Below are 18,962 nucleotides of genomic sequence, written 5' to 3' on the forward strand. Positions count from 1 at the left end.
AAGGGGTTAAGTATGTTCCCTGGGTGTGTTCTTACTGCGGGGGGGGTGGCCTCACTAGGGGAAATCACTGATCTTCTGTTCATACATTGTATGAACAGAGGATTAGCATTTCCCCCCCTGACAGGACCGGGAGCTGTGTGTTTACACACACAGCTCCCGGTCCCCGCTCTGTAACGAGCGATCGCGTGTGCCTGGCGGCGATCGCGCCCGCCGGGCGCGCGCCCTAGATGCCTGCGAGAGAGCCGACGTAGAGGTACGGGCTCTCGCGCAGGAGAGCCAACCTGCCGCCGTAGAATGACGGCGGCAGGTCGACAAGTAGTTAAGAAACTGTATATTGGAAGATACTGCGCAGGTCTGATATGTGAAATAGTGATGACACTATAAAAATAATGTGAAAAATAATAAAAAAATGAAAAAAAAAATGAAAAAAATTAAAATAAAAAAAGGCTGCTGCAGCTTATATGTCAGATACACACAAGAATACGATATTAAAAAGAAAAGCTGCGCTGCAAATTAAATCAACATAAATAATCAATTATGTTAAGGGCACACAAAATCCCAGTGCATAAAACTGAAAAAAGGTTGTGCAAAAGTCCATATAGGATGTATCACAGAAGATTGCAGGAAGTGACAGAAAGTTCTCCGAATGGGTGAGGCTAAATATCCAGGCAAAATCTTGTGAATCAGATGACAAATCCTCCACCACTTATGTACCAACTGCTTACCAGAGCAAGAAATAAATCAGGCATGTATACACATAGGTCAATAAGGGTCCTGGATAAACTGCCACTCTCTTTCCTGTGTCACCAATCTTCTATGTCAGACCAACTTTCTCCATAGATGTAACCCAGAGGAGAAAAACACTGACATGGTGTGATATCGTTTTAAAAATGTTTATTATAAAAAGGTATTGCACTCACATGTATGTCGGTTAAAAAGTGCGATCAATAGTATTTAGCCGGCCGGCTCTGCTGTCTGCTCGTCCTTCCGGGTAGACAGCGTGGATCGTGGTGACGTCAGCACGTCGCTCCTCCCTACGCCGTTTCGTCACACAGATGAATTCTTCCAGGGGTACGGTAGTTAAGAAACTGTCACTTGGTAAGAGTCCTGGTCTGGATGGATTTACAGGTTTGTTTCACAAAACCTTTCAAAAGTAATTGTCCCCTATATTATTAGGCACCTACAACACAGTTTCTGATATTTAACTACTTTAGCCCCGGAACCATTTGTCAGCCTAAAGACCAGAGGTGTTTTTACAATTTGGCACTGCGCTGCTTTAACTTGTAATTGCGCGGTCATACAATGTTGTACCCAAACAGAATTTGCGTCCTTTTTCCCCCACAAATAGAGCTTTCTTTTAATGGTATTTAATTTTCTCTGCGATTTTTTTTATTTTTGCACTATAAACGGAAAAAGACTGAAAATTTTGAAAAGAAAAAGATATTTTCTACTTTTTGTTATAAGAAAAATCGAACAAACTCAATTTTAGTCATACATTTAGGCCAAAATGTATTCAGCCACATGTCTCTAGTAAAAAAAATGTCAATAAGCGTATATTTATTGGTTTGCGCAAAAGTTATAGCGTCTACAAACTAGGGTACATTTTCTGGAATTTACACAGCTTTTAGTTTAAGACTGCCTATCTCATTTCTTGAGGTGCTAAAATGGCAGGGCAGTACAACCCCCCCCCCCCCAAATGACCCTATTTTGGAAAGTAGATACCCCAAGGAAATTGCTGAGGGGCATGTTGAGCCCACTGAATATTTTTTTTTTTTTGTACCAAGTGATTCAATAATGACACAAAAAATTTAAAATTACAAAAAGTTGTAACTAAATGATATATTGCTCACACATGCCATGGTTATATGTGGAATTTTTTTGATATGTTTTAGAACAGAAAGTAGAAAATATAATTTTTTTATTTTTTTTTTGCCAAATTTTCTGTCTTTTTTTTATTATATAATAAACAATAAAAACCCAGTGGTGATCAAATATCACAAATAAAAAAAAACTCTATTTGTGTGAAACAATCTACCATTTACATTTTATTTGTGCATAACCAATCAATTTCCAGTTAAAATAGTGCTGTGCTGAATAGCAAAAAATACTCTGGTCACGAAGGGGGTAAAACCTTCCAGAGATCAAATGGTTGAAAAAACTCTGCCCACCCGGCTGTGTCATTCAAACACAGAGTTATATGAATGGGAGTGCTGAAGAGTGCACTAGGTAGTTATTTGATTCTTCCTGTCATTCAGTATGTAACTACCTACCGCTGTATAAATGTGAATGGTCCCAAAAATGTGCCAAAAGTGTCCGATATGTCCGCCTCAATGTCACGGTTACAATAAAAATCGCAGAGCGCCGCCATTAATAGTAAAAAAAAAAAAAAATCCCCTATTTTTGTAGATGCTATAACTTTTGCGCAAACCTGATATACGCTTATTTTGATTTTTTTTTTTTTTTTTACCAAAAATATGTTGAAGAATACGTATCGGTCTAAACTGAGGAAAACAATTTTTTTTTTTACATTTTGATATTTATTATATCAAAAAGTAAAAAATATTGTGTTTTTTTCAAAATTGTCGCTCTTCTTTTGTTTATAGCGCAAAAAATAAAAACCGCAGAGATGATCAAATACCACCAAAAGAAAACTCTATTTGTGGGTGGGGGGGGATTAATTTGGGTACAGTGTTGCATGACCGCGTAAATTGTCATTCAAAGTGCAACAGCGCTGAAAACTAAAAATTGGTCTGGGCAGGAAGGGGGTGAAAATGCCCTGTATGGAAGTGGTTAAAAAAGCACGGGAGTATATGATGTTGTTGGAGTGCTAAGAGAACAGGGGAAATAAAGGAGGACAGGGCCCCGGGGGGAAATGGGGCGTGGTATGAGACAGGATTCCTGAATACTGGAGGTGATGAGGGGAGAGGGAGGGGGGAGAGAGAGAGAGAGGTGGGGTAGGTTTTTTTTTCTAGTAGGGGAGGGGGTTTGGGGGGGAGTTGTATGTTGTTTTGATAGGTAAAAAAAAAAAATGGAAAGGTGGAGACACCGACTTTATATGATATCAATCTGAAAAAGTTATAAATAAAAAGACAATATACAAAAAAAAGCGGGTGGTCGTATCTTTTCTTTCTGCTTGTGTCTTTGTATTATGGCATTTCTGCAATTCAAATATTCTGATATTGGCCAGAAAGAAAGATAATGGAGAATATTTCTTTCACCAGAGGTATGAAGATTACCCTCAGGGGCAGACCAACTGGCCTGACCAGTCTTTCTGCAGGTGGGGCCTCTTCTCTCTCTATAAATATCCAGCAGGAATCTGGGATAATACACAGTCTACAGATCAACACCAACTCTCCGTTGTGGTGACCAAGACACAAGACTACAACATGAAATCCACATTGATCCTTGCTGTGATCGCCAGTCTCTTGATGTGTCAGCTCACCTCTGCAGCTAACGGTCAGTTTTGCGGACTTAATAATGCTTTTATATATATATATATATATATATATATATATATATATATATATATACACACACACAGGGGTTCCTTATGTTGCAGTATGGTTTCATGAGTATTTGTAAATGAATGCAACACAAATCTCTATTTTAATCTAAAGCCAATATTTTTCCTTCATTTTTGAGTGTAGTAGCCTTAGAATACCTGTTGGGTTTGTATTGTTGTCTTTGTCCCCGCTGTAGATTCACCCTCCTGATTTAGGCCTGTGACCATTGTTGTCAGGACTAAGAAGTGAGGGAAAAATTCACCAGATTAGGATTTGAGGGAAAGTCATCACAGTATCCATGTAGATATACTCCCCATTTTGTGTGTGATTGGTGAGTATAATAGTATTTTTGTTTAAAGTCTCTCTTTTGCAACTATAGCTATCCTTCCTCTTCCTCTTTTGCTCTGTTTGTACCTTTTTTTAACCACTTGGCACCCAGAGTACGTCATATGATGTCCTGGGCTTTGTGGTTGTATATCTGAATGATGGGTGCAGCTACAGGCATCATTCAGATATTGCCGGTTTAAGCCGGCGATTTAATTCACCATAAGAACGATCATAGCGGCTGTTCCACCGCTTGATCGTTCTTATGGGCGACGAAAATGGGTGTTTCCCCCTTCCGCCACCCTCGGTGCTTCTCCAGACTCACCACTGCGATCGGTGAGTCGGAGACAGGATCCGCCGGCCCCGGGTTGTAATCATAGAGATTTCCCGCGGACCAGATGGTCGCTGGATTCTCTATGATCGTCGGAGGCCGGGCGCGATGTTATGACGTCACGCCCGCCCTCTGCATTCAATAAAAAAACTGCGCTTCACTGTGAAGCAGTGATCTTTTTTTTTTAGGCTTCCCAGCCTAGTGGTGAGATGTCGGGTCTTTTTGACCCCATATCTCACTGTAAAGAGGTCAAGTCATGCCATATTCCTATTACAAGGGATGTTTACATTCCTTGTAATAGGAAAAAAGTGATCACATTTTTTTTTAAAGTGTCAAAAAATTAAAAAAAGTTAAATTAACAATACATTTTTTTAAAGTGCCCCTGTCCCCGTGTGTTCGCACGCAGAAACGAACGCATATGTAAGTCCGCCCACATATGAAGACGGTGTTCAAACCACACATGTGATTTGAACATTCGAGTGAGAGCAATAATTCTAGCCCTAGACCTCCTCTGTAACTCAAAACATGTAACCAATAAAAAAAATTAAAGCGTCGCCTATGGGGATTTTTAAGTACCAAGGTTTGACGCCATTCCACGAGCGTGTGCAATTTTGAAGCGTGACATGTTAGGTATCTTTTTACTCGGCGTAACTTCATTTTTCACTTTATGCAAAAAAATTGGGCTAACTTTTCCCAAAAAAACACGTTTGAAAAATTGCTGTGCAAATACCGTGCAAGATAAAATGTTACAAAGACTGCCATTGTATTCTCTAGGGCAGTGGTTCTCAACCTGTCTAGTGCCGTGACCCCTTGAGAAAATTTCTCAAGTTGTGGGGACGCCTAACGGTAAAAAAAAATCTTATCGTGGGTTGTTGGCACCCAAGGTAAGACAAGTAATTTGCGCTCCTAACCCATGGACATTTAGCGCTCACTGAGTCCCTTCCACTCGTACAGTATTAAAACCCCTAGTGCATCTTAGGATGTACCACTCTTTATCTTTGTTCTCCTTTCTTTCCCTTATATCTCTCTCTATCCTAATTTCTTGTTTGTTATCCCCATCCCTCTCTAGATGGCTTTCTTTCTCTTATTCTTTCTCTCCATATTTCTTTGTTTATCCCCCTCTTTTCCTCTCCCTTCCATGTATTCTCTATTTTTATTCCTTCTCTTGCTCCCTGGTGGGGAGTATGGGATCAGTGGCAGTGCTGGCGGGGAGTTGGGATCAGCCAACTTAGGTACCCTTGATCAAGGTCATCTGCTGATCTGAGAACTGTAGTGGGGACTTTTAAAGGCAAGGTAGTGTTACTCACTGTGTCTCTGACTTTGTGATTTCTCCTAGCAGTGACACCTTTGCTGAAATCAGCAGATAGGGTCTCCTCCAGCCCCTCCTACTTCACATTCCTCACCAGTCAGCTGACCTCTAGTCCCTGCCCCCCAGCTATGCCATGAAATAAATGGGCGGCTGTGAAGAGGCTGAGTTGGCGGCCGCAGGCTCCAGGAACAGCCCAGGCTTTGGTGACCCCTGGCAAATCCTTATTTGACCCCCAAGGGGGTCCCAACCCCCAGGTTGAGAACCACTGCTCTAGGGCCTCTGCTAAAAAAAAACATATTTATAGTGTTTGGGGGTTCTATGTATTTTTCTAGCAAAAAAATTATGATTTTTACACGTAGGAGCGAAGTGTCAGAATTGGCCTGTTTTTTTTTTTTTTTTAAGCAAAAAGCACGTTTGAAAAATTGTGGGGAAAAACTGTGCGAGATAAAAAGTTGCAATGCCATTGTATTCTTTAGGGTCTCTGCTAAAAAAAAATACCGTATTTATCGGCGTATAACACGCACAGGCATAAAACACGCACCCTAACTTTAAGAGGGAAGTTTCAGGGAAAAAACTTTCCACAGCCCCCTGCGTATAACACGCAGGCACAGTTTACCCTCTATTTTCAGGGTAAAAAAGTGAGTGTTATACGCCAATAAATACAGTATATAGTGTTTGGGGGTTCTATGTGATTTTCTAGCAAAAAAAATATGATTTTTACACGTAGGAGCCAAGTGTCAGAATTGGCCTGGGCTTCAAGTGGTTAAACTGATGAATTATTAGTATGAGGTGTTTTCTATAAACCTGTTCATGAAAAGATATGTATTACACCTAGATATGGATTTCCATTGTTGGTCTGAAACTTTGTTCTACTGATCATAACTTGTTATAGAAATTTGTGACAAAAAAATCAGGGACATCCTGACACAGCCATTGTTCGCAGTGGTGGGTGAAGGGTGAAAGGTAGGTGTGGATAAATTGAGATGAAAACTGGGCGTAGTCTGAAGGGACATGCCCCAAATGTACTAGGAAATGCCCTGGTATCAATGGGAGGAATAGTGCCCCAGCATTTGGTGGTCAGTTGTCAGTGGTGAATATCATAGTTTACATAAAGTAGTTAAAATCACAGAACAGATCTGCCAAAAATTGGACAGATTGGAGGTATGAGCTCAGCTGCTCAGGCCTTCTGTCTAGAGGTTTACCCAGCACTGATTACACTGGGCCAGATTCATGTAGATTTACGGCGGCGTAACGTATCCCGTTTACGTTTTGCCTCCGCAAGTTTTCGGCGTAAGTGCTTGATTCACAAAGCACTTGCCTGTAAACTTGCGGCGGCGTAGCGTAAAGCCGTCCGGCGCAAGCCTGCCTAATTCAAATGGGGCGTGTACCATTTAAATTAGGCGTGTTCCCGCGCCGAACGTTCTGCGCATGCTCCGTTTGGAAATTTCCCGCAGTGCTTTGCGCGAAATTACGGCGCCCCGACGTGTTTTTTGAACGGCGACGTGCGTAACGTACTTTCGTATTCCCGGACGTCTTACGCAAAAAAAAAATAATAATTTAAATTCGACGCAGGAACAAACGGCCATACTTTAACATGGATGGTGTCATTTTACACCATCTAAATAGCACTCTTAACTTTACGACGGGAAAAACCGACGTAAGAGAATGCGAAGAACGCGCGTACCTTCGTGGATCGCCGTAAACAGCTAATTTGCATACCCGACGCTGGAAAACGACGCGAACTCCACCCAGCGGCCGCCGGAGAATTACACCTACGATCCGAAGGCGTACGAAGCCGTACGCCTGTCGGATCTATGCCAAAAGCCGTCGTATCTTGGTTTGAGGATTCCAAATCAAGATACGACGCGGCAAATTTGAAAATACGCCGGAGTATCAGTAGATACACCGGCGTATTTCTGCTGTGAATCTGGCCCACCGTTTCTGTAAGGTTTCAATAGTTTTGATGTTTAATATCCATTATCTTTTTATGTTGCTGATATTCAGGTGTTTTTGTATTTTCCAGATCAAATCTGTAACTTATCTGTCCAGAGGGGACCATGCAAGGGGAACATTTCTCGCTATTACTATAACAGAAACACAGGCGAATGCGAACAATTCACCTTTGGCGGTTGTGTAGGAAATAAAAACAACTTTGATACTAAGAGTTCCTGCGAGAATACCTGCAAATGAGGTATTTTTTATCTCTGTGCTTTATCATTGTATGTTGCTCAATATTGAATAATTTCAGAATATTTCAAGCCTGCATAACAGTTTTTTCCACAACCCACCACATTGGTGCATTAGGGGTTTCTCCCCATGAGTCTCTGGCACTATTTTGGGCTGTATAGAGTCTGTCTTTAGTCCTCTAGGTTTTATTATGATTGTTACAAGTCTTTAAATATCACCTACAAGTGTACACAGTGCTTTACATATTGTACATATACATGAGTCCCTGTCCTTAAGGAGCTTACAATCTAGGGTCCTTTGGAGACCATCTCACAAATACATAATTTAGATAGGAGCCAATTGACCTCCCAGGATGTATTTTGAAAATCCTTTTTGCCTGGCTGTCTTTGGCTTCAGTATTGTCTGATTGGCTGACTTTTCTGACAAGCTGTATGAGAGTTCAGAAACAAGCAGAGGTCAGTGATGGCAGCCTACATGCTACCTGCTTTTCTCTGTACATGTTTTTATTTTGGGGGGTTAGAATCTTTTTGTTGCTGTTGGTGTCCCCACTGATTTACCCTCTCTATTTGTCCCGGTGACCATTGTTACTGAGACAGAAAGTGGAAATCATAAAATGTTGAAGTCGCCAAACAAGTGGTGAAGGTAAATCTTCCAATGAGGACACCTGTAATGCCCCGTACACACGATCGGAAATTCCGACAAGAAAAGTCCGATGTGAGCTTTTGGATGGAAATTCCGACCGTGCGTATGCTCCATCGGACTTTTGCTGTCGGAATTTCCGCCAACAAAAGATTGAGAGCAGGTTCTCTATTTTTCCGACAGAAAAAATTCCTATTGGAAAATCCGCTCGTCTGTATGCAATTTCGCAAAAAAAACATGCATGCTCAGAATCAAGCAGAAAAGCCAAACTGCCTATTGAACTTCATTGATCTCGGCTTGTCGTACGTCTTGTACATCACTGCGTTCTTGGCGGTCGTAATTTCCGACAAGATTTGTGTGACCGTGTGTATGCAACACAAGTTTGAGCCAACATTCCGTCAGAAAAAAACACGGTTTTCTTGACGGAATTTCCGATCGTGTGTCACTTTCTGTTGCATCTCTGTGACTGGTAGCGAAGAAAAAATCTCTGCAATGGGATAGAGAGAGCTAGAGATAAACTGTCAGAGGTTTTGACCCGTTCCTACTCTATCCAAAACTAAAGCCTCGTACACACGCTCAGTTTACTCAGCAAGAACCAACAAGAAAACTGCTGTCAGAGCTTTCTTGCCGAGTATACCGAGCGTGTGTACGAGGCTTTCAGGATTCTCGACAAGAAAACTGCCCAGAATCTAGACGAGAAAAATAGAGAACATGTTCTCTATTTTCTCGTTGTGAGATTCTCGGCAGTTTTTCTGCCGAGAAACCCGAGAGTGTGTATACTTACCTGGTCGCCGTGGAAACTTGCGCATGCTCGAAATTACTTTGACGCATGCACGGCATAGGTAGGGTGAAGCAAGATGGCGGAGACGGCATTGAATGTGACGAGCACATGCTCGTCGTACGCGATGACGTCACCGCGTTCCTGCCATTCAAAAGAACCGCAGTTCTTTTGAATGGAGTGTCTTTACACTCGGGCGACAGGGGATTCTTGGCCTGTGTGTACAGGGCTTAAGAATTCTGGTTTACCAGGTAAAGAGCAGATTTCTGGATGGAGCACGCTTCCAGCAAAGCAAATTTGCTCATCTATTTGTACCAGATCAGTACCCAGGGCCTTAACCTCTTCTCGCTGATGGTATATATGCGACCACTCGGCTGGTGGGCTTTAACCCTGAAGGGCAGCATATACAGTTGTACTCATAAGTTTACATACCCTGGCAGAACTTATGATTTCTTGGCCATTTTTCCAAGAATATGAATAATAACAAAAAAACTTTTCTTTCACTCATGGTTAGTGCTTGGCTGAAGCCATCGATTATCAATCAACTGTGTTTACTCTTTTTAAATCATAATCACAACAGAAACTACCCAAATGGCCATGATCAAAAGTTTACATACCCTGGTAATTTTGGCCTGATACACACAAGTTGACACAAAGGGGTTTGAATGGCTATTAAAGTTAACCATCCTCACCTGTGATCTGTTTGCTTGTGCATAAAAGGTCAATGAGTTTCTGGACTCCTGACCTGACCCTTGCATCACTCATCCAGTGCTGCACTGACGTTTCTGGATTCTGAGTCATGGGGAACTGTTTAAGAGAAACCCCAATAATTGCCTCCATTACATCCCTGCTCCTGCTTATCAGTTTTGCATCTGAAAAGTGATGATAAAGCCAAAGGGGTCTTTTGTTTTTTGACAGCTGGAGATGCTTTATTTACACAGCAACATCCAAATTAATTTTCAGAGCCTAGAACTGCTGGCAATTGAGACAGGAGGACGTGGCAGAGGGGCAGGAAGACTGCAATTTGCTACGCATGTCCTCTGTCTTTCTAGACATGTAGCGTGTCCTGGATCCTTAACTGATTGATATTAATGCAAATTACTTTAACCACTTCAGCCCGGAAGAATTTACCCCCTTCCTGACCGGAGCAGTTTTTGCAATACAGCACTGCGTCAGTTTAACTGACAATTATGCGGTCGTGCAACATTACACCCAAACAAAATTTACGTCCTTTTTTTCCCACAAATGGAGCTTTCTTTTGGTGGTATTTTATCACTTCTGCGATTCGTATTTTTTGCGCTCTAAACAAAAAAGCCACAACAATTTTGAAAAAAAGCTATATTTTTTACTTTTTGCTATAATAATTATCCCACAAAAAATATATAAAAAAAACATTTCTTTCTCAGTTTAGGCCGATATGTATTCTTCTACATATTTTCGGTAAAAAGAATTGCAATAAGCGTATATTGATTGGTTTGCGCAAAAGCTATAGCGTCTACAAAGTAGGGTACAGTTTTATGGCATTTTATTATAAAAAAAGTTTTATTAGTAATGGCGGCGATCAGCGATTTTTTTAATCGTCACTGTGACATTATGGCAGACACATCGGACACTTTTGACACTATTTTGGGACCATTGTCATTTATAGAGCTATCAGTGCTATAAAAATGCACTGATAACTGTGTAAATGACACTGGCAGGGAAGGGGTTAAACACCAGGGGGCGATGAAGGGGTTAAGTGTGTCCTAGGGAGTGATTCTAACTGTGGAGGGGGCTGGGCTACAAGTGACATGACAGTGATCACTGCTCCCGATGACAGGGAGCAGTAGATCACTGTCCTGTCTTGTCCCTTGTTTACATAGGTATCTCCTCGTTCTGCCGGTCCGTGACACGATCGCAGGCACCCGGCGGACATCGAGTCCACGGGTCCTGCGGGCATGGTCACAGAGCTTGTGGCGGGCACACGCCCACACGGCGGAAAATTCAAAGCAAGTACAGGTACGTTGCTGCTTTGCGCAGCCGTGCCATTCTGCCGACATATATTGGCGTGGTTAAAAGAAATTGAGACTAATATGTTGGGGGTTAAAATAAGTTTTTGTTTAATGATTCTGCATGTATAAACTGATGATTTTTACTGCTTTATCATTTAACATTTGTAATAACATATCATTTTTTTTTTTTTTTACAGTAGAAGAGAACTTTACAGAACTTTTGGATGTCAACCTAGAAAGACCAGATGATGTTTACTGATATTGTAATGTGTTAAAAACAATTCTGTTCTGTAACAGTTCTGTTCTTTCCATAATAAAGAAATTAGTTTTACGTTCTCTTGAGCATCCGTTTTTACTTATTGCTTAAAGCCTAGATGAACTGTTAAATAAATGACATTATTTAAAGCGGATGTGCCATGAAAAAAAATATTAAAAGCTAGCAGCTACAAATACTGCAGCTGCTGACTTTTAATATTAGGACACTTACCTGTCCTGGAGTCCAGCGCCGTCCGCAGCAGAGGACGAGCGATCGATCGTCACTCTGCTGCTCCCCCTGCCATCCTCAGTGAGGGAACCAGGAAGTGAAGCGTTCCGGCTTCACTACCCCGGTTCCCTACGGCGCATGCGCAAGTTGCGCTGCGCCGCTGATTGGCTCCCGCTGTGCTCTGGGAGCCGAGTGTTCCCAGAGCACAACGGGGGGAGGACGGGAAGTGACGTTCTGCCCGCAGTTTACCCGAAACTGTGTGGCCGGAAGTGGGTGCAAATACCTGTCTTTAGACAGGTATCTGCACCCCCTCCCCCCTGAAAGGTGTCAAATGTGACACCGGAGGGGGGGAGGGTTCCGATCAGCGTGAGTTCCACTTTAGGGTGGAGCTCCGCTTTAAGCTCAACTCAATCTGATTTGATGCCCCACCATACATTTGTTTTGCATGGTTTCTCATTCTATATTCTATATATACTATTTCAAAGCTTTTTTCATTTGCTATTGTAAAAAAAAAAACAGTTAATCCTGACAGAATTCTTGTCACCTGAAAGCTTTCTGTGCTTTCTGCTGTATAGTTATCATTGAGGGAACCATTAATGGCAACATGTACTGTGACATACTGAAGCAGAGCATGATCCCCTTCCTTTCGGAGACTGGGCTGCAGGGAAGTATTCCAACATGATAATGACCACAAAACACCTCCAAGATGACCACTGCCTTGCTAAAGAAGCTGAGGGTAAAGGTGATGGACTGGCCAAGCATGTCTCCAGACCTAAACCCTAATGAGCGCCTTTGGGGCATCCTCAAACGGAAGGTGGAGGAGTGCAAGGTCGCTAACATCCACCAGCTCTGTGATGTCATTATGGAGGAGTGGAAGAGGACTCCAGTGGCAACCTGTGAGGCTCTGACGAACTCCATGGCCAAAAGGGTTAAGGCAGTGCTTGCAAATAATGGTGGCCACACAAAATATTGACACTTTGGGCCCAATTTGGACATTTTCACCTGTGTCTAGTTATTTCGAGGGGACAGCAAATTTCCGCTATTATACAAGCTGTACACTCACTACTTTATGTTATAGCAAAGTCAAATTTCTTCAGTGTTGTCACATGAAAAGATATAATAAAATATTTACAAAAATGCGAGGGGGTCAACTATCGCATAATATGCATAAGCAGAAGGTGCAGATTCATTTTTTACAGCAAACCCACTTACAAAGCAAGAAGGTATCTAATCTTTCTTTGAGATGTTATAATAAATGGTACACAAGCGATAACCCTCAGAAAATAATCTAAAGGAGTTGCAATTAGTTTTCATGTAAACCTTCCAATGCAAATTAAATGAGAACTCATGCCACGTACACACGATCATTTTTCAGCATGAAAAAAACGTCGTTTATAAAAAACGTCATTTAAAACGATCGTGTGTGGGCAACACATAATTTTTCAGGTTCTGAAAAACGACAATTTTTTTTCCGAACATGCTGCATTTTTTGAGTGTAAAAAATATTGCGCAAACCAAAATATAATATGGATAGGCAGCAAACACACAAAATGTATTTGTGAAAGAATGTAAAAATATAAAGTGTAGCGCCAATGACTCAGCTCTACTCGGGAAGCCCCAAATGGAGTAAGACACTCCTGAAAGGAATGAAAAAACAATGTGTATCCACACAGTGATAGTGGGATAATGTATAGTATCACAAATGTGAAATATCAATCACAAATATAAAAATGAGAATATTAAATAAACCTGTAAATTGAACAAAGTGCATTACACAAATTCAACCCAACACCATATTGTACATAAATCAATCTGTGTTGTTATGTGTCCATAGAGATCAATCCGGCAATCAAAAAGGTGTTTGATAGCAAAAAGAGGAGGTAGCAACTCTCCCAATTTGGCATATGAACCAGACACCCAGCATCAACATAAATTAATATGTGGAAGAATCTCTATATTCCTCTGTAACAGTCTGCATAGAAACAAAAGATGTAAAGTCTGTCCCCCTATCAGTGGTGATATACAAGTATAAACTCTTTCCACTCGTATGGACTTGAAGAGATGAATATCTTCAGCAACTCATTCCAATCACTTTAGGGAAGGTAGTAAATGGATACTCTTACCAGATTCCAATGACCCACTGCTCATCATACGATGGGTGGGTCTCCAATGCTTGTATGGGCCGATTGCCCTCTCTGGTTATCCTTGCGGTGGTATCCTTCCAAGACTATTTCAAAGCCTATGTGACATCAGGACGGTTGCTGGTTGGAGATTATACTCACAGTCCAGGGGGGTTCGGATGTTTCCAAGGGTGATTGGAAAATCGTGATACAGCCAATAATTGATCATACCAAGGTATGTGAGGAAAAAAGAAAAAAGAAATAGTGTAAAAAAGTTGTGATTTAATAAAAAAACATCAAACTAGTGTCACTACAAAGATCAACACTTTGAATAAAATTGGCAATAAAATTCAGTAGTGAATCCAAAAAAACAAAAACAAAAAGGAGAAAACAATCCAACCAGAAAAACATGCAGCAAAAAATAAAGCTTCAATGCCCTGTGAAAGGCTGAAGGAATCCACAGAGTTTTAGCAGATGGTGGCAATGTGACCTGTATACCCTACCGGTTTCGTCGCAATTGGACTTCTACTGGGGTGTGTACACAGTCCCATGCCCTCACCTGCCTTAATAGCCCATTATCCACCTGTTTGGAATCATTCATCTGTTAATCTGCCAACGTTCACTGCCCATTAGGAAGATGACACTCAGCTGAGCTTCAAATCCAAAGAAGTATCATTGACAATAAGAGCGGCATCTTGTGGCTGAAAAGGGGTATTACACTTATTAGGCTTGTATAAATGAAAAAAGCCCACAGAACACCTCCTATGAAAACCGAAGATGTATACATCTAGGTTTTTTCAACATTCACTGGGGGGTGGAAAAATGAATACCAAAAATTACATGAATCCAAACAGATGAGATAGAGCTAGCCAAACAATATAATATAAACCATACTTGAAAAAATAAATCCTAAACATCAACTTCATATTTAAACCAAAAATATATTTTTCTCTTGGTCGCAATGTGCAGGGCTCCACAATGAATTGTAATGCTATGCCTGATTGATGAAGGCATTAACATCCCACTCAACGTTTAGCCCATGTGGAACGAAACTCTTTAGTTGAAATATCCAGAATACTTCCAGCTTAGATACGCCTCTGGTTTTAGGCTCGCCCCTCCAATGGGGAACAAACCTATCTATGATCTGAAAGCTCGTCCCCTCCTCTCTCTTGTTGTGTTTTTCTACATAGTGTCTGGGGACAGTATGGTTAGTGCGGCCTTTCAGAATCTTGGCCACATGTTCACCTACCCTTGTGGAAAAGCTCCGTATGGTACGACCAACGTACTGTTTTCCACAAGGGCAGGTGATCAGATAAACAATGTTGGTAGTGGCGCACGTAAAAAAAATGGCGCATGGGGTATTCTATTCCCGTGTGTGTAGACTTAAAACTGGTCGTCTTCTTCCTACCACATGTATTATTAATACACACAGAACATTTCCTGCAAGGGTGATAACCTTTTGAAAGAGGAAAGAAAGAGGGCTTAACAGGGGGGTCAGGAACATTTGGGGCGATTTGATTCCTCAAAGAGCTGGCCCCTCTGTAAATAATTCCTGCATTATCAGGAAGTGACGGCCCTAATATGCCATCACTTTTCAATACTCCCCAATGTCTGGAAATAATGCCCTTTATCTGTCTGTACTGCACCGAAAAAAGAAATTCTTATATTTGGACTCTTGTGCCACTTTTTGTCGTGTCATAGTGAGTGAACTCCTATCAATGGTCGCCACTCTATTGATTTCTTTGTCAATCTCGTGGCTCGGGTATCCTTTATCCGCAAACCTCTGTTTGAGAATCTGCGCCTGCACATGGTAATCCTGTACATTCGAGCAGTTCCGCCTAATGCGCAACAACTGGCTCTTAGGTACCGATGATAACCACGATGGATGATGACAACTACCGACCGGAATGTATCCATTCCGGCCGGTGCTCTTGAAGTATGTTCTGGTAGCCAACTGTTCATCCTGGACAAAGATCTCCAGATCCAAAAAGTGAATGCTAGAGCGACTAGCCTCATAAGAGAGGCCAATCCCCAATTCATTGCAATTGAGCATAGCCATAAATTCACTAAGGGACTCCTGGTCACCTCTCCATAGGAGGAGGATGTCGTCTATGTATCGAGCCCAAAATACTATTTCAGGTCGATTATAAGCATAGACAACATCCTCCTCCCACTTGGCCATAAAAATATTGGCCAGGCTGGGGGCGAATTTGGCCCCCATTGCCACTCCTTTGCGTTGGATATAATATTCGCCTTTCAGATCATAGATAGGTTTGTTCCCCATTGGAGGGGCGAGCCTAAAACCAGAGGCGTATCTAAGCTGGAAGTATTCTGGATATTTCAACTAAAGAGTTTCGTTCCACATGGGCTAAACGTTGAGTGGGATGTTAATGCCTTCATCAATCAGGCATAGCATTACAATTCATTGTGGAGCCCTGCACATTGCGACCAAGAGAAAAATATATTTTTGGTTTAAATATGATGTTGATGTTTAGGATTTATTTTTTCAAGTATGGTTTATATTATATTGTTTGGCTAGCTCTATCTCATCTGTTTGGATTCATGTAATTTTTGGTATTCATTTTTCCACCCCCCAGTGAATGTTGAAAAAACCTAGATGTATACATCTTCGGTTTTCATAGGAGGTGTTCTGTGGGCTTTTTTCATTTATACAAGCCTAATAAGTGTAATACCCCTTTTCAGCCACAAGATGCTGCTCTTATTGTCAATGATACTTCTTTGGATTTGAAGCTCAGCTGAGTGTCATGTTCCTAATGGGCAGTGAACGTCGGCAGATTAACAGATGAATGATTCCAAACAGGTGGATAATGGGCTATTAAGACAGGTGAGGGCATGGGACTGTGTACACACCCCAGTAGAAGTCCAATTGCGACGAAACCGGTAGGGTATACAGGTCACATTGCCACCATCTGCTAAAACTCTGTGGATTCCTTCAGCCTTTCACAGGGCATTGAAGCTTTATTTTTTGCTGCATGTTTTTCTGGTTGGATTGTTTTCTCCTTTTTTTTTTTTTTTGGATTCACTACTGAATTTTATTGCCAATTTTATTCAAAGTGTTGATCTTTGTAGTGACACTAGTTTGATGTTTTTTATTAAATCACAACTTTTTTACACTATGAGGAGCTTTTTCTTTTTTCCTCACATACCTTGGTATGATCAATTATTGGCTGTATCACGATTTTCCAATCACCCTTGGAAACATCCGAACCCCCCTGGACTGTGAGTATAATCTCCCACCAGCAACCGTCCTGATGTCACATAAGCTTTGAAATAGTCTTGGAAGGATACCACCGCAAGGATAACCAGAGAGGGCAATCGGCCCATACAAGCATTGGAGACCCACCCATCGTATGATGAGCAGTGGGTCATTGGAATCTGGTAAGAGTATCCATTTACTACCTTCCCTACATGTGGGCAACATCGTTTTTAATTATGAAGTTGGGAAAACGTTGTTGTTTGGACATGCTGAAAAACAACGTTTTTTTTTCATACTGAAAAATTATCGTGTGTACGCGCCATTAGAGATCCAGAGGGGAGATATTTGATGCTCTTTTTTAGCCTGACAATACAGTTTTCACATTCGTCAATGTATACCTTCCTAACAAGGGCCAGAAGTTGGTGTTTCAAAAAATTATGACTAGAGTACATCAATTTAGACAAGGATATCCCATGGTGGGGGCAAATTTTTATTTTGTGTGAATCCAAGGATGGAGTCTTCATTGACAAATGACCATTGTACATTATCTTTAATTAATGGGATGCAGAAACATCTCCATTCTTTGCATCTGGTTGATGTATGGTGTGTTTTTCATCCTGCTGAAAGAGATTTTACATTCTATATCACCTATATCTTATAGTAGAATTGACTATTTCTTTATTTCACATCCTTTATTGAGATTGCAACGTATACCCAACATTGGGATGCAGTTCAGAATAGAATAGAACAGAATCAGATCAGATCTTCTTTTTCTGCCCTTACAAATACCCAATACCCGGAAACCAATTTCATGGTGGAGATTGAATGAATCTTTATTTAGAGATGAAATGGTTCTCAAATTTATTTGTGAGACCATAAAGGATTTTCAAAGAAGTCACCTGTTTGATCTTACTCCTTGGCCAATTAAATGAAAAGCATTGAAATGTGTTATATGGGGAAAATCAATTCAGTTGGGTACAAGGTTGAAAAAAAAGGGATCTGTACGAATATCTATACTACTGAATAAGATTTATGAATTAGAGCAACATCACAAGGCATCTTCAGACATCACAACATATCAATAATTTTTTCAATAAATGTGTAAACTGCTTTCTCTTCTAGATATGTCTTACATACATCATCACAAATTAACAAAGCTTTACATGCATGAATTTGGAAATAGAGCGAGTAAGATGTTAGCTCATTCTATCCATGCAAAAAAACAGACACAGACTTGTTTTAAACAGGGGAGTGTTTTTTTTCTTCCAAACAAATAACCAAGGCTATTCATAATTAGTATTTTTCCCTATGCAATATATCATCTACGAAGAAATAAATTTCTCTTTCACATTCAGCATAAAAAGTGTTTTTTCACTCCACCGCACTGCCCTCTCTATCAGGTGATAAAATGGAGTCACTTGCATCTCCATTTATGAGGGCAGAGTTTATGGATGTACTTAAAAAACTGCCACTAAATAAGAGCTCTGCTCCAAATGTATTTATATGATTGTTTTACAAAACCTTTCAAGAGTAATTATCCACTATATACCATATTTATCGGTGTATAACATGCACCCTAATTATAAGAGGGAAGTTTAAGGAAAAAAACTTTTAGGAGGGAAGTTTAAGGAAATAAATGTAATTGTAAATGCCCATCAATGCAGCCTTGTCAGTGTCCATCTGCAGCCTTGCCCATCGTTTCAGAATGATCAGTGTCCATCTGCAGCCTTGCCCACCCATCTGCAGCCTTGCCATCCATTGGCAGCCTTGACGCCTTGCCATCGATCTGTAGTCTTGCCCCTATCCATCTGCAGCCTTGCCATCCCGTCTTGCCGTCCATCTGCAGCCTTGCCCCCATCCAGTGTCAATCTGCAGCCTTGAGGGAACGAGCGCCGCCAGGATACACAGAGCCTGATGTCCTGTGTACTCGGCTCCTCTCGACTCATCTCGCAGTGCCGCCCCTTGGCCCAGCTCCTATGATGGACATAACACCGATCCAATGACGAGAGGTGTGACTGCGAGCAGAGCCGAGATGAGCGGAGCCAAGAACACAGTATACTCGGCTCTGTCTATTTCGAC

General features: G+C 41.2%; 1 protein-coding gene across 1 annotated transcript in view; it reads left to right on the plus strand.

Moving 5' to 3' along the window:
• Positions 1-603: 603 nt before the first annotated feature.
• Positions 604-18,962, plus strand: part of LOC120941047 (carboxypeptidase inhibitor SmCI-like) — a 47,877-nt gene continuing 29,518 nt past the window's right edge. Inside the window, exons 1-3 of the mRNA XM_040354288.1 lie at positions 604-650; positions 3,188-3,456; positions 7,491-7,655. Coding sequence (XP_040210222.1) covers positions 604-650; positions 3,188-3,456; positions 7,491-7,655 — 481 coding nt within the window. The remainder of the gene's footprint in view (positions 651-3,187; positions 3,457-7,490; positions 7,656-18,962) is intronic.

This window comes from Rana temporaria, chromosome 5, assembly GCF_905171775.1.
Source record: "Rana temporaria chromosome 5, aRanTem1.1, whole genome shotgun sequence".
In the NCBI taxonomy this organism is placed as follows: domain Eukaryota; kingdom Metazoa; phylum Chordata; class Amphibia; order Anura; family Ranidae; genus Rana; species Rana temporaria.